The sequence below is a fragment of the Clarias gariepinus genome, chromosome 28 (genome assembly GCF_024256425.1).
Source record: "Clarias gariepinus isolate MV-2021 ecotype Netherlands chromosome 28, CGAR_prim_01v2, whole genome shotgun sequence".
Lineage (NCBI taxonomy): Eukaryota > Metazoa > Chordata > Actinopteri > Siluriformes > Clariidae > Clarias > Clarias gariepinus.
The window spans coordinates 1,787,501-1,803,897 of record NC_071127.1 but is presented as its reverse complement, the minus strand read 5'-3'; the positions used below and the strand labels follow the sequence as shown (position 1 = coordinate 1,803,897).

General features: G+C 38.2%; 1 protein-coding gene across 2 annotated transcripts in view; it reads right to left on the bottom strand.

Moving 5' to 3' along the window:
- Positions 1 to 15,033: 15,033 nt before the first annotated feature.
- The window catches only part of grin2ba (glutamate receptor, ionotropic, N-methyl D-aspartate 2B, genome duplicate a), a 62,360-nt gene continuing 60,996 nt past the window's right edge, over positions 15,034 to 16,397 (bottom strand). For both annotated transcript variants that reach the window (XM_053490210.1, XM_053490211.1), the window contains exon 17: positions 15,034 to 16,397. This exon is cut by the window's right edge and continues 1,105 nt beyond it. In XM_053490210.1, coding sequence (XP_053346185.1) covers positions 15,664 to 16,397 — 734 coding nt within the window. In that variant the 3' untranslated portion in view covers positions 15,034 to 15,663.

Genomic DNA, 16,397 nt, shown 5'->3' with positions numbered 1-16,397 from the left:
ATAAAATAACTCTGGGATGAGATGTTCAGCAAGCACATATGGGTGTAATAGCCAGCTGTTGGATGAATAGTCTATTTATTGGATGAATTAAGGATATAAATATAGAATTTGCAATAAAATAAACAAAAAAAACCTGAATATTAATTTACTAAATAAAATAGAATTAAAACAGAAATCAAGCTTAAAAAAAAAAAATCAAAGATGGTCGGAGCACTCGTGATGGCAGCCGACCTCACTGGCACCATCTTAAGTCAAAAGGTTCTGGGCTCATAATCCTTGACCTTCAGAACTCCAGAGACTCAGAAGTTTTTTTGTAAGTTGCTCAGAATAAAGGAGTCTCTTAAACGCTAAAGTAGTAAAAATAAGAAAATTAAACTGCACAGGATAATTCAGATAGAAATGTGTAGTAATTCATAATAATTACAATAATAATAATAATAATAATAATAATAATAATTACTTAGAGCAGGAGCCAGGAATACAGTCTGTCGTAAAATTTTTAAGTTTAGGATTGCTTGTTACTGGCATTCTAATGGTTATTCTGGGTAATAACAGAAATTACCAAAGGAATTATGCTGATTTGATGACATGCAGTTTTGAGTAACAGAAAGCAGTACCACGTTTTTCTGATAGTGGTTTTAGGAAGCAGGGTTGGAGGTGTCGCTAATGATTCTTCATGTTCCTCTTCTTCCCCTGCTGATATACAGGTCTGCAAGCGGTGACAGACTGCAGCCAATGATATTCTCAGCGTTCTCGATAGCACATTGCAGCTTCCTCTTCTCTCAGGAGGAGGCTGCACCAAACCAGAGAGTGATGGAAGATCTAAGGATGCTGTCCATAGTATTGCACCAGATACCTTGCGCTGGATGGATCTTTGACAAACTGGCATAAGAAATATATCCTTTGCTGAGCTTTCTTGTTGATGGATGATGTATGCATCTCACATTTTAATTTCCGGTTTATTGTAGTTTCCAGAAACTTGAAGGAATTGACAAGGCACACTAATGAATTATTTAGGATGAATAGGCAGGGAGAGAAGATGTGTGTTTCCTTAAGTAGATGTGCATCTCCTTGGTGTTGAGCTGACACTTGTTTCATCACACACCAGGAGGCTTGTTGTTAAACCTCCTGGTGGTACTCTGACTCATCACCATTGATGATGCGACTAATCTGATCCATTGCGCCAGAGTTCAAAAATGTTAAGACCAATTCTCACAAATTTCTTGCTGTCAGAAGGGAAGGATGTGATCCATGTACAGATGGAGTGCTGTACCTAAGAAGTAGTGACTTTCTCTAGTAAGGACTATTTTAAACTCATTTACAACTAACTGATATTAAATGCATCATCTACAGATCTATTAATAAATTGCAAGAAATGCAGAAGATGTGAATCTGAAAGTACTGGGTCAAAACTAGGGTTTAAAAATTGTTGTCATAAAGCATGCTGGAACATGAAATTAATCATAATTTAAATAATGCAATCATAGGAAATTTATCTAGGAACCTCTGTTGTTTAACTGAGGACCATGAAGGCCAATGGTGACCATTGTATTTATTCCCATTTTACAACAGGACATCTGATCAACATTCACACACACACACACACACACACACACACATTTATATCAAATGATAACGCCATTAACCTAATCTGCACATCTTTGGACTATGAAAAGAAGTGTTCTTGGAGAAAACCTACCAAGCATGGGGAGAACATGAAAACTACATGCAAACAGACCCTGAGGTGGAAATCGAACCCAGCATTCTTTGCAAGAAGCAAAGGACTTTCCAGACCAAGCAGGAAGCATTCACATTCACGGTTTCAGAACATTGCTGTATGGAGACTTTCAAGGCTTTCTTAAATTTAAACGATTTAATTCCTTCTTGTCTCCTGTATTAAGCCTTTTCTTTTTTTTTTTGACCCAAGGTTAGTTGTTGCAGAGGCAGGTGAAAGAGTTTGTGGGATACAGTTATCCTGACAGAAACTGATGTAAGATTGTGTGGTTGTATCTATATAATCATCCATAATGGATACTTGATTTAAACAGATCTGAATCCATGATGGTTATTCTTTGGTTGCTTCAGTAGCCCATGTCTTTATGGCTCATATTTCTTTATGGAACTTTATAAAACTCTCGGTGTCTGTATATATGCAGTATGGGTTGAGTAATAGCATGGTCAGAGAGTCCAAAGGGGCATGGATGCTTGATAGGACTCCAGCAGTGATACAATTTCCCTCTCTGGTGACTAGAAGATCCAGACTTAAAGCTGTACAGTCTAAATTAGAATGACTATAGCATCAGGGGGTGCATATCACTCTCTGTGACCATGTCTGGCAATTCGTGTTATGTTTGATAATCTTTGGACACGAGGGAATATAAATCCCAGCTGGTATAACAGAGGTTATTTCACGAGGTGATTAGAAAGGGTTACATTGAAGAAGATTAGCCCCATATTGTCAGAGCATATTTTTGATATGACAAATATGTCTTTCCACCAGCCTCATTTCATATACAAGCAAACACCTAACTTTTTTTTCTTATTGCAAAGATCAGAGACTTAATCCAGTCTGGATGGTTAAAATCCTTATACTGTAATACAACTACAGTGTTCTGAAGCATGCTGTACAGCCATGTCTTCATAATGCAGTAAACTGATGTCAGTTATAAGCAATTTTTTTTTTGCTAACAGGGATTGCGTTAGACAGGAATATTTTACAGATTGAAGATCGCAGCTTCTTTTCTTAAATCTGACCAGGGCTCCAGTACGCTTGGCTATTTTAAGTTAAGTTAAGCCTTTATTGGTCACATATACATTACTGCACAATGGCATTTTTTTTTCTTTGTGTATTCCAGCATAACTGGGTTCAGCCATGATACACTGCCCCTGGAGCAGATAGGGTTAAAGGGGCCAAACAATGGCAACCTGGTGGAGGTGGAGCTCAAACCACCAAGCTTAGCCCTCTGAGCTACCACTGTCCCCATTTTAGGAATAGAGAAATATAAAGTTTTTCCCAGAATTGACAAAACTTTCCAAATTCTTGTGGAACTGTTCATACTTGCCTCCAGCTAGAGAAATGAGGCTCAATGCCTGTAATTAGTGGCAGTAATTAACATGTTTTTTTACTTGCAATTCCCTACATTATCTTTAGAGGGCAGTATGCTGTTACAAAATATCTTGCAGCGCACCATCCCAGCTCCAACACCAAATCCCATTGAAAACATTAAAACACCCTTGATGAGGTACGGATGAATGTATCAGGGTTTCAAACAAAAGCACCAACACTGTAACTTAATAAAAATATGTTTAACATGATTAATGTTCTATTGTAATTCTAATGTAATTCTATTCTATTATTCTATTAATCTGTTTATGTTTTTTTTATTATGTTTATGTTTTTTTTTTTTTTTTTAAAAACATACTTAATGAATTACAATTAACCATGATCAATATTGTCCAAATAATAATAAAAAGGGAAAAAAAACACTAATGATTGTGAAAAAGTGTAGGTTAATATTATCTTTCTTGCCAGATTGAGTCAGATACCTGTACTTGCTGTGATTATTCCTTTGAAGCGTATTTTTTTGTTCTTAATGTCTCTATATAGTAAGGGGTGGCTTGGAGGTGTTGGACCACTGACCAGAAAGTCCCCGAATCAAGCCTTGATGACGCTGAATTGCCACTGGACCGTTGAGCAAGCTCCTCCACCCCCAAGTGCTTAAATACAGTCACTCGTTGACCTGGCAACCCGACCTAGTAAATAACTGCCAAAGAAACGACGGCTATATCACCCGATGTACCAGGCAGCACATCCACCAATCTGAATTATACTGAATATAATATGATGAAATATGCTTAACATTTTTCTTTCAAACCGGAAAATATAATTTAAAGAAATTTAATTAGTGTAATGCTTTTAACAATGGTTATTGTCAGACAGCAGCTGAATTAACGGGAAAAAAAAAGAAATGAAATTAGATGATGTTCAGAAAAACAAATTGACTATAACTATCGGATTGTCGTTCATGAACAAGCCGAGGGTGACGGTGCTGAGGGAAAAACTCCCTGAGATGCCAATAGGAAGAAACTTTGAAAGGAACCAGACTCAACAGGAAATCCACCCTCATATGGGTGATAACAGATAGTATAACCATAAAACAAAGCCCTGTATTTGGATATGTTACTTTGTGATATAATTTGCATAGGTTTGAGAAAATTTCAGTTTAACTATTAGCCACTTGTCACTGAAATCGTGACACATGCAAACATCAAAACAAATGCTCGCCTACAGCTTTGTGAGTTATTGAGTCATGGTGATTGGATCACTCACCTGCTCAAGCCAACAGATGATGAGGAAATGTTTCAAATACAAGAGCTCCAGTATAATAAAGTGGTTTAAGACTGTATCACTGAGTGCATTTTTTAAAATAATTAATGTTAACAGTCCTCTCCATTCTTGTTAGTAAAACAAAGTAACACTAGCATGTAGAGAAATTAAAATTCTTATAAGCATTGATGCTTTTTAAGTGACTTTACTTGAGAAGGAGAAGGAGGCAAGGGGAAGTGTGGAGGAACAGGATTGAAATACAATGCATTTCTCAGGATGTCCACCAGGGGTCAGGATGGAGCTGGAGAACTGTGCGGCACTCCACATGGCTCCTCTTATACTAAATGTCACACATACACACACAGACACATAGACACACACACACACACACACACACGCACACAGATTGCCTAGCAACCGCATTGCCCCCCCTCCACAATCCGGATGTAAGGAAGGGGTGAGCATCGGCATCTCAATAGAGCTAGAGCGATGGAGGCAGTTTGTGTGAGGAATACAGTGAACCCAGTGTGTGTGTCTGTGTCTGTGTGTGTGTGCTTCTGCTCTCGAAGCTCATGCACTGAAAGAACTTCATCCAGAGAGATGAGTGGGAGGGAAATGTTAGGCCTTGTTTCCGTGGTAACGGTCTGCACTTCCTCTCCTCCTCTTAACCCTCCTGTAGTGCGTACAAAAACAGTGTTCTTTTTCACGTCCCTGCTCGATCTCTGTACATTTTACATCACGTTATGGCGTGTACAGAATATCTTTCTTCGGCACAACACTATCAGTAAGGACCGGCCTTTATAAGTGCACTATATACGGTGTGAGAGAGTGCCTTCTGCTATTAACACATATATTATCTACTGTACGATTAATAAGGAGTTTTTTGTGTTCAAGTCTCTAACCGCTTTTTAAATAAAAGATACATGTAATGAATGGTATTTCTAATATGGATGAAGTTCAGGGTTCAGGCTTCTGTATAGGAGATGAGCAAGCGAATTCTACACCCTATGTAGTGAACAAATTGCTCCCTCCTTCTGTTGTAAGTACACCACAAATGGCTGTATTCCAATCCTGTTATGAAGAGAAAAAAAAAACAGTTTACACGTCATCATGAAAAATATGTGTCGGTCATATGATCAATGATGGTACGACTACTGTCATGTTTAGAGAAAACATAATATTACACATTGTTGCCATTATTCAATTTGAGTTTTGAATAAGGCCACTGGTAACACCTGTTGTAGTGTGTATACATTTTCACTCATCTTCTTGTATACTTCCTTTTAAATCCTGCTCTTATGCTATATATAATAGCTTGTTTCAAATAATTCAAAAAGGAATCAATAAGGAATCAATGCAGGAGCAGAAATTACCCAGAAGTCACTGCTGTAGATGGATGAATATTCTCACTCACTCTCACTCATCGTCTATACCACTTTATTTTGTATAGAGGGTCACAGACCCTGGAATTCAGACCCTGGAGGTGCGATGCAACAGGGCTAACCACTACCCCACAGTGTCGACTGTTGCTGCCTGTAGTCCATGTTTAGATTTTACAGCCATTTTTATAATTAAATCTATCTATTTTATGATTATTTATAATTATTGTTGGTGGTTCTCGCCATCTTGTATCAATTCATTAAGACATATGTATACGTTCCAGATTATCTCTGTGTCTTTACATCAGCTATGCATCAGCTGAATGTTGTCCACATGCTAGCTAAGTCATGATGCTATATTTGTGTATTCTAGTTAACTAACGTCCAAGCAGTTGTTTAATTCACTGACATCTCTGATGAAAACCTGGGAAATACATTCATTAATGTATTTAACATTTTTATAAATATTCATTTCCAAACATAAATTTAAAACATAACAAGAAATAGCTTTAATTTTTTTCAAAATTCTCATTATGTAATAAAGCAAATCCTAGCATTTGATGCCAAGTGAATTTGTAGTCTTTGTGATAAATCTTGATGTTCTGTCTTATTTCCACTCTGTTTACATCATCTGTATAAAACACTAAACCGTTTCACATTAGCTAGCTCAATTATTAGCTTCATCTCCAGTGAATTAATAGTGAATGTAATCATCTGCATGTCTTCTATGTGAATGTATTGCTCTTGAATGATCCTGTTTCGCTGAACCATTTCTGTGGTTGAGAGAAGTGTACTCTACAAATGTAAATAAGGGAGTAGGGAGTAGGGAGACATCAGAGACAAAGCCAGGACAGAAGGAGCTTTCTGTAACGGAACTGCAGTGCTGATTGTTACAGACGGAACAGAAGGGTTTAACCCTTTTGTCATTCCATCACTTCCTTTCTCTCTGTTCTGAGTGTTCCTGCACTCACTATCTCTCTCTATCTATCTTTCTCACGCACACCTCCTCCTCCTCCATCTGTGCTCCATCACACACTCACTCTCCCTCTGTCTCTCCATCCTTATTCCTCTCTCACTTTCATTATTACACCGCTCTTTCTGTCCTATAACTCACACTGACACGCAATACACAAGGCCTTGGACAGGGGCAGACAGAGTGAGAGGGGACTCAGAGGAAGAAAGGGAGAAAGTCTGAGACTGTACGGGCTGTAGATCACATGTCTATTATACAGACATTTTAGAAAGGACCTCAGCCATACTGTCTTAAAGATGTATGTGAAAGCGTAATTGTGCTTTTAGCATTCAGTATGCTGGAATCAAAACCTTTGTGTCATGACAACACAGAAATTGAACTAGGGTGCAGAATAAGTGGTGCAAGAGCATCTGAGCAAGATGGTGAAGCTTCACTTAAACCTTAAATCCTGAGCAGTTTCACTGAACTGAAACAGTGAGCTGTAGACCTGCAGAAATGCTGGTGGAGTTTGCACCAACAAGAAAAATCTAAACTTTAAAAAACAAACTAAGCACTGGATGCTTAACCATCCCGGGGAATTGGGTAAGGTACATGCCGAAGGCGTGCCAACCCATTACTGGACATAAACCCAACCATGCACCACACCAATCAGCCTACATCACATGCCTCTGGACTGTGGGAGGAAACCCACCAACACTGGAAAAAACATGAGAGATCTCTACATGCACACAGAACTAAAGTGAGATTTAAGCCTCCAGCCCCAGAGGGGTGAATTCACAGTGCTGACACTGAACTTGTTCTAAACTAGCTATGTATAATTAACTATAAATAAATAGACTAAATACACCTCAAATATAAATAAATATAAAAATGGATATCCCATACTGTTCTCCATACATTTAATGAGATTTAATGATTGTTGCACACAATACAGGTATTTCTAACCTGTTAATCAAACGTCAGGTAGGCAGTATGGGACAAAAAGAAATTTAAAGGAGAAAATAACACTCAGAGTTGCTCACAGTGAAGATAGTTAAGATAACATTGTTTAGAACATCAATAATTAAGCTGTTTAAATAGACAACCAGATTGAAAATAAAGGGAAGCAGTTGTGCTAAAGTTTAGGTTGGAACATCTAATAGTAAAAGCTTCTGGACTGGAAAATGATCTAAATATGACATTAACTGTTTTTTAGATAAAATTTATAAAGGATCTTAATAAAATATAAAAACTCGCTCATCTCCATTTAGCCAGAACCATACAGAGTGAAGAACCTGTCGAAGAAGAAGAAGGGCTGGGATACTGTGCATTTTATCTTGCCCAGCATTTTTTATCTAGCCCATTATGTTCATCTTTCGTCCTTGACACTTTACACAGTTACCCAACACTGAGCACTGAACCATAAACACTAGGTATCTGTTCTGCAACATCAAGATTAGCACTTTGTCATAGACCTGTCCAGTAAATCTTTGAAGAATTGCTTATATAAGGTTTACCCAGGGGCCGTGGTCCAACCTGGAACAGCAGCCTATAACCTTTTACTTTCTGTAACAGTTGTGGATGATATATTAAACTACAGAGAATATTCAGCACATTTAACGGATTTTACAACATGGGGGATGTAAGGTTTATTTACCTTGTTTACCAGCAGTACCTTTGCAGTTATAGTGTTTAGACTTTTGAACAAAAAATAGTGACATCATTACCATAATTTGTTAGCTCATCTCTTTGCCATTTTCCAGTCCTTGGACTGACACATTACAAAAGTAAGTCGATTAATACATTAAAACATTCCTGATAGCCCGAACTCTATGGATTCCTACCAAATCATGTCTTGGTAGAGTTATACAGCAGCAGTCATGATAGCAATGATGAGCCTTCTCTACAGATATTTTTTTTCTATTAGTCAGCTTTCGACATTTAACCATTTGACCAGAAACATTCCTGTATCATCTCATATCTACAGTATGTATGGCAGTTTGTGGCTACCACACATACGTTGTCCTTTGGTCAGTTCACCCTATAGAACAGTTTTGACAATTGGTTTCATGGTCCATAAGATAGAGTTGATCTGACCACCTTAGCTGTGAAGCAGCAATTAGGGCCTCAGCACTGACATATATGACCTTTTTCAGAACAGTGAATATTCTTTTCTATAGTCTGAGCTTCAGGACACGCTGTCAGTGCTATAGCTGTACTCTAGTCAGCTCCTCTATTTGTCATTTGTATAGATTCATTCATTTGATCATGGTGCTGAGACAAATAATATATTACGTTGGGACCATAGGCAGTTACTTGAATTAATTATTGGTGTATTGGTGCAGGTTTCGCAGCTTCCAAGGTAAATAAAGTTCTTGTCACTTGTGAAGATTTCTCCATTTAGTTGCATGCTGGGGGATACAATGCTTTTCTTTTTATTTCTCTATGTACTGTGGACTTTTCTTATGTAAAGTCTCTCTCTCTCTCTGTTTCTCTATTCTGTCTTTTATTCAACTACACTCTTTTTAGTTAACCTCTGTCTCTGACTTTGGATCTTCTCTTTTTCATGATCTCTCTCTCTCTTGCTCTCTCTCTCTCTCTTTTCCTCTCTGGGTCTGTAATAAGTTTTAATAAGAATGAAAAATACATGAGGAGGAGACATGGCACAGCGGAGATAGATTAAACAGTACATGAGAGGAGAAAAATGAGGGGACTGAGGGTGTGGTTAATTAAAGACAAAGATGGGTAGGTGTTTATGCTGGGGTGACAGCGCACACACACATGCACACACCGATAAGGAGACTGAGATGGTTCTATCTTTCTACAGGAAGAGATCACCTGCTTGTATGCACAGTTCTTATGCAATAGTGTGTAGTGTGGTTCCGATTGTAGCAGTGTGGAACAGTAGGAGATAATAAAGTGTCTTGCAGTAATAAAACAGATCAGTAAATTATATAGTAGATATATAATAAATAATTCAAGACTGTAGTGTCAAATACATAGCATATTACTGTTGATAGAATAAAATGAATAGTGCGACCGTGATATATTATCTAGTGTATTATTGTAGTTATGATAATACAAATAGTATTGCAGTGATGTCAGCTGCTGTCATGACTGCTCACCCCACTTATTCTTTGTTTTTGTTTATTTTATGTACTTTTCTTTTAAAAAATGAAGATTTTACCATTATCACAGCTGCAATCATGTATGACAGAAACACTCTTATTCTTACTGGTTTACAACTTAGTCACTGGTCAATGATTTAAAAACCAGATCCGTGCTGACTGAATGAGATCCTGAGGAAGAACATGACATGATGCAGGGGAACCAAAGGGAGACAAACCAGTGTTAGTAACAAGCACATGTGCACATGTGCATCCCTGCCTAGCATCCTTCTAGCCAACATTTCTGGAAAACAGACATGATGATCACAGGGCCAAGTTTAAGTTCCAGAGGGAAATTCAAGATTGCAATCTCCTCTGCTTAATTGAGACATAGATGAACCCAGCAGCTTGTGCAACAGTACAAACATTGTACTTCTTACACCATTTTGCACACCCAACCTAGAGTTCTTAACCATTAAACATTGCCCTTTTTACCATCTTCAGTATTTTTTTATTGCTCATCTTCACCACTATTTATGTTTTTCCTCAAAGTTTGATTGACTTTTGATTTTTTGATAAATTCATGAGGCTATCACTCAGCACCAGACACAACAGTAGGACATTGTAAAGCTCTGCCTAACAGAGGTGAAAGAATGTTAGACAATGCTACACTCCATTTTAAGATGGCTACAAGATGACTCACATCCACTATTTGGAAACTCGGACCATACCTCCTTCTTCCTCATGCGTAAATACAAACAAAGGGAGAAATAAGAATTTTCCAGTTCAGAGGGAGGTCAAGCACTAGATGAATCAATTGGTTACCGCTTTGCAGGATGCTCTGGATAACACACAGGTACATGTTACTCCACAACTGGAATGATATCAATGTGTTTACAGAAGTGGTTATGAGGTTTATTGAGAAACTGGTGGATGAACATCCAAAAACAAAAACACTGTCAGGACATTTGCCTACCAGATGCCGTAGGTGGGTAAAACCACCTGTGATGCTTTGAGATCTTGCACCACTGCCTACAATGCAGGGTTTGCTCCTGGAAACATAGACAATTATAAATGCAGCATCATAGAACGTGGGCAGTGTGGTGAAGGCGATACAGGAGGAAACTAAAATCACAGCTCTGAAAGTGTGGCTCTAGGAATCTGTGGCAGGGGCAAAGAACATAATGAACTATAAAACAGCAAACTCCTGAATAACAAATGCAGACATATCTTTAATGGGTTGATATCTTTAATGCTGACTTTTTAGCTGCAGCTAATCACGCTAATGGTTCTAGAGATGCTAAGTTCAGACAATAAAATGTTTATCATTTCAGAGCACAATATAAAGAAAGCCTTCAGGAAAGTGAACTCCAGGAAAGCAGCACAACTAGACCACACCGACCAGCTAGCACTGATCGGTAGATCATGCGGTAGATAGTGTAGGGTTGTAGGTAGTGATGTATTGTAGATTGTACAGTAGATGATGTAGGGATGTGGGTAGTGTTTTATTGTAGGTTGTACAATAGAGTGTGTAAGGTTGTGGGTACTGCTGTATTGTAGGTCGTACAGCTGAAAGTGGAGAGTTGTGGGTAGTGTATTATTATAACTTGTACAGTAGATAATGGTGGGTTGTAGGTAGGTTTGTATTGAAGGATGTACAGTAGATGGTGTAGGGATGTAGGTTGTGTAGATTAGACAACAGAGAGTGAAAGGTTGTGGATAGTGTTGTATTGTAGGTCATACAGAGATTCATGCGGTGGTTCGGAAGGTAGTAGACAAGAGCAGGATGTGCAATGTAGTGTTACGGTATAGTTTCTGGTTATAGAGACCGACCACAAAAAAAAAAAAAAAAAAAAAGAATCCACAAAGTGATGAAACTTAGTCATTTTTTATTAATAATGTATTAATATTCACACTTGTTCTATTGACCCTAACCAATCAGAGTACAGCGCTTTACCTTCTGGTGCTTTAAGTTGATTTCATCATTCATGTTTACGCCATTATTCCCAAACAAAAGAACAAAGAAGGAATAATTGTATTAATTATCTTTATTATTATCATTGTAATTGTTATCATTGTTATTATTATTATATACAGATTCTGTACATTGTTTAAAAGTTTTGGTAATATTTGAAAGTAAAGGCCAATGTGTAAAAGATTATTACAGTGATGCATAAACACACACACACACACACACACACACACGCTCACTTTGTAATGCTCTCGTTACTATGGCGCAGTAGCATTGTAATGAAATGGACAATCAAGATGACTACAAAAACAGATTATAGAAAATAAATTTAAACAGTTGAACATAAATATTTACACAAATTCTCCTTAAGAGTGAATTAAAAACACTGCTCAACTGTAATGTAGAGACAGGATCAGGGAATCTTATCTCATACGTCAACATACCTTGACTAGAGTAAATCTAAGTTTATATCTATGATTATACATGAATTAAACAGAAGCTGAAAATGATGAGAATCATCAGGAGAAAATGCAAAATTACTCTTCTGCCTAACAGCCATTTTAGTAAACTATAAAGATACAGACAACACAACAAAACCAAGTGCGTAAATAACTAAAAATATTCATTAAAACAGTTCGTTAAAATGATTCCTTAAATTGATGTTTTATTTCTTTTATGTATTTAAACAATTAATAAACAAATGAGTTTAGTGACTCCCTTCAGCAAATCAACTTAATAAATCACTTTAATTTAATGGCAGGTGATTCGATTAAGTGCTCTATAGTATGAGGCTGATTAGATTGTTAAAGCGGTTCACTAAACTGAGTCATCAAAATGATTCTCTGATATTCGTTCTTTAAGTTGATTCACAGATGTATGAATCAGTTTAATGTTTTAATTAACAGTTAGACAAAAAAGTTAGTTTTGAGGACTGAACACACACACACACACACACACACACACACACACACACAATCAGCAATTATTGCAAACCAGAATACAGTTCATATGTACAATGGTCTAGCGTGCTAATTTAGCACCCACATTTAAAGAGTTTAATTGATAAGTGTTGATTAATATCCATATATCATATCACTATTAAAGATCAAAGATTCAAAAAGAAACATGTATGAACGAAGTGTAATATTTTATAATAAAAGCACAGATAAGCATTAATTAGTTTTTCCAGAGTGAACAGTGAATCGCTAAATATGGAGGCAAAAAACACAGTGAAATTAGCAACTGCACCAAATGTGTGCGTGTGTGTGTGTGTGTGCGAGTGTGTGTGTGTGCGTGCGTGTGTGTGTGTGTGTGTGTGTGTGTGAGCATGTGAGCATGTGAGCATGTGTATGTATGTATGTGTAAAACATTCCTGGTGTGCTAGGCCTTGGTTTGTACAGTACATTAGCATGAGAAATAAACTCAAGTTCAAGTAAAGCTCCTACGGCTCAGTCCCAAATGCTAGAATTAAGTCACTAGTTAGAGTGCTTACTTACATCATCTGCCATTATGACTGAGATCTAGAACTAGTGCTCTTTGTAGACTGTTTTTCCTTACAGCCACTAGAACAGTAGAACATGATAAGTTCATGACGGGTTACCCAAAATGCATCATGTATTAGCCTTGGTGTACTAATGTACCCTTCAGATGAGTGTGGAATAAAGTGTACCGTTATGGGGAACTTTATGTGGAGGTCACGGGTGTGTAGAGTCTCTGATCCATTGATTTGTCTGGCATCTGACTGGCAAACACAAATCACTAACATTTCATTACACCTAGTCCTTAATTCCCTTTGTTTCACTAATGCTGTGGTTAGCATAAGTATGGACACCCCTACCCCACTTGAACCTCTCTACATATTGCAGTATTGAGCCTGGAAATGATTGTTAATGTCATGATATTAAATGTTAAACGTTAAAAGTCAATTTCTGGTCATCCACCTTGCTCATTACCCCGTAACCACCCTGTAAAGTATGGTGGTGGTAGCATCATTCTGAGGATCACACTTAGGTAACCCACTCTGCACGGGTGAAGGGGTGAATACTTATGCACGGCACTGCTCTTAGCTTTTTGTGCTTTTGTTTCTTGGTTGCTTTAGTCCACTAGATGAATCAATGTGTCCAGTCATTTGTCTTACTCACTCTGAACACTGTCACACACAACACTTCAGCGATGTTAGTTACCTTGAAGGTGTTTCTGTCAAGCTTCGGTTGAGTGCGCTGCTGATGCTAATACATTAACTGCTAATTACCCCGTTAGCTAGCAAGCAGAAAGTTATAATGTTTTCGTCTTTCTAGTTCCATTGCGTGTGCGTGTGCGTGTGTGTGTGTGTGTCTCTGTGTGTGTGTGTGTTATAAAATGAATGTTTTGGATCAAGCACTAGCGTTTGGGACACAGCCTAAATGTAACCTAAGTGGAATAACCGGTGTTAAACTGAATTGAAGAAAAGCAGCAACTGTGTGTGTGTGTGTGTGTGTGTGTGTAAAGTGAGAAGTGTGTGTAGAGTGTGTTCTATTCAAACACATGTCAAACACAATTTATGGGAAACTTATTAAAGTACCCTAAACACAACACGGTTGAGAAAAAAACGGCTCTTAAAGCAGCAGTGTCCTAAATCAGTATGTCTCTTAACTCTACTAAGGTACTGTAATTAGCGTGGATATAAAAGCAAATTATTTCCTAATCATTATTATTATCACTTCTTATGAGTAATAGTTCTCTCTTAACTACTAGTTTGCATAACGTATGTTTTTAGAGATTTTTTTTTAATCATTATATTTTTTTTTATTCCTTGTCAGTTTTGTAAAAAGTATACCAAAAGTGTGTCCTGTATATCAGGGAGGCGTGTATCCATATTAAAATTATCACATCATGATAAGTGGCAGCTTTTTTATCATGATTTACAATATTATTAATATTATTATAATCAGTTTAAAAAAATTACTTACGGTTATCAAAGTCACGTTTTTATTTTTAATTTTCTCTAAAACTGTCAGCATTATTCATGTCCGCCCAACAGAATTATGGGATTGCCAGATGTCCCGAGAACTGTCCCTAACTGTCCTTATCGCTGACTTCCTTGCAAAGGAGACAGACTATACCTGACTGCCCGAGAATGCACCCTACTTAGGCAGCCTACTACACAATGAAACACAACAGCATTCAAAAATACACAATATTTTAAAGCAGTAACAAAACGAAATGGCACGGCGCGCTTTGTACTTGATTACTGGCTCGTGCCATGTATCAGGTTATATGTAAGTGTGTGTGTGTGTGTGTGTGTGTGTGTGTGTGTGTGTGTGTGGTATTTACAACAGAGTTTCTCCATTTCCCATGTCTATCCCTCTTTATTTTGCCCGCTTGTAATGTGTGTGTGTGTGTGTGTGTGTGTGTGTGTGTTCATGGGGGGTGTTGTCCCACAGCTATCAATATTAGAATGGTAAAGTAGCTGAAACACGAATAAATAAACAAATAAATAAATAGGTTGAGAAATAAATAAATAAATAAATAAATAATTAGACTTCCACACTTCATCATTCTTATCACTAGCAATGTCTGTTCCAGCCTGGCTAATCACAATGTTATTGGTAGCATTATTGTGGTTGTTATTGTTTATTACCCTGTTAACATTTTATAAGAGAGAGAGAAAGAGAAGAGGAAATAGTGAAAGTGAAAAAAAATCACTTTATCTGTCATCTTTCTCTTCTCTGTCTCTCTCACACATTTCCAGATGGCCAGTTGTCTAATCGCTCCTCGTTGAGAGCATGAGCTTCACTTCCTTTAGTGCAGGAACACAGCGTTGTTTACAGGCACCAGGCTGATGCGGTTAACCCCACCACACCAGCCCCACCTCCATTCAGCCCTTTTGGTTGAAGCCATTGCTCCTCCCTTATTGTTTGTTCTGTCCATCGCTTCCTGTTGTGCCTCTACACATCCGACTCGATGCTGGAGAGTTTTTCATACACATGGCCGTTGGTGCCGTTAAAAGGTCGTGGTGGCCCAAGAGCCGAGTGCTGATTGGTGAATCGGGATGAGGGAAGAAAAGATGAAATCCCAGATGGAGTTCCCAGATTTCTCGGATCAGAGCGCTGCTGCTTTTTCGTATAGTACGTTTTAGCGCCGTGCAGCAGGCACTGATCGTCTCCGAATGTCGGCACAAACGGGTTGTGATTGGTGTGATCAGGGTAGAGCGATTTTGATAGGAAGTAAGGGTCTCTTTCCCCTTGGAATGCATTCAGGGATTGGTGGGTTGGGCTATAAAACTGCTGGCTGTCAAATAAATGTGAGAATGAGCCCTCCATACAGCGATCCTTCTCCTTTAAACTCACACTGCGAGGAGGCAGAAAGGCCCCACCTGCATCATCCATAGCCCCTCCCCCTGCCTGCATACTTAGCCCCTCGTCATCCCTGTGCAGGTCCATGAAAGCATCGTAGGAATGCTGTCTCCGTAAAGGTCTCGCGCTAAATGCTCTTCGCCGCTGTGATGGTGTTTGACCCCGCCCACTTATCTGCCCCATAACATGATTGCTGTCCTCACTGATGTTGTACAAGTTGCTTGAACGCTTACAAGCCTCGCAACGCATACATGTGGCTGAAGTGGGACGACTGGTCCTGCCTCCAACTCCTGATGCCACACAACTAGTGCTTCCTCCAACTTCAT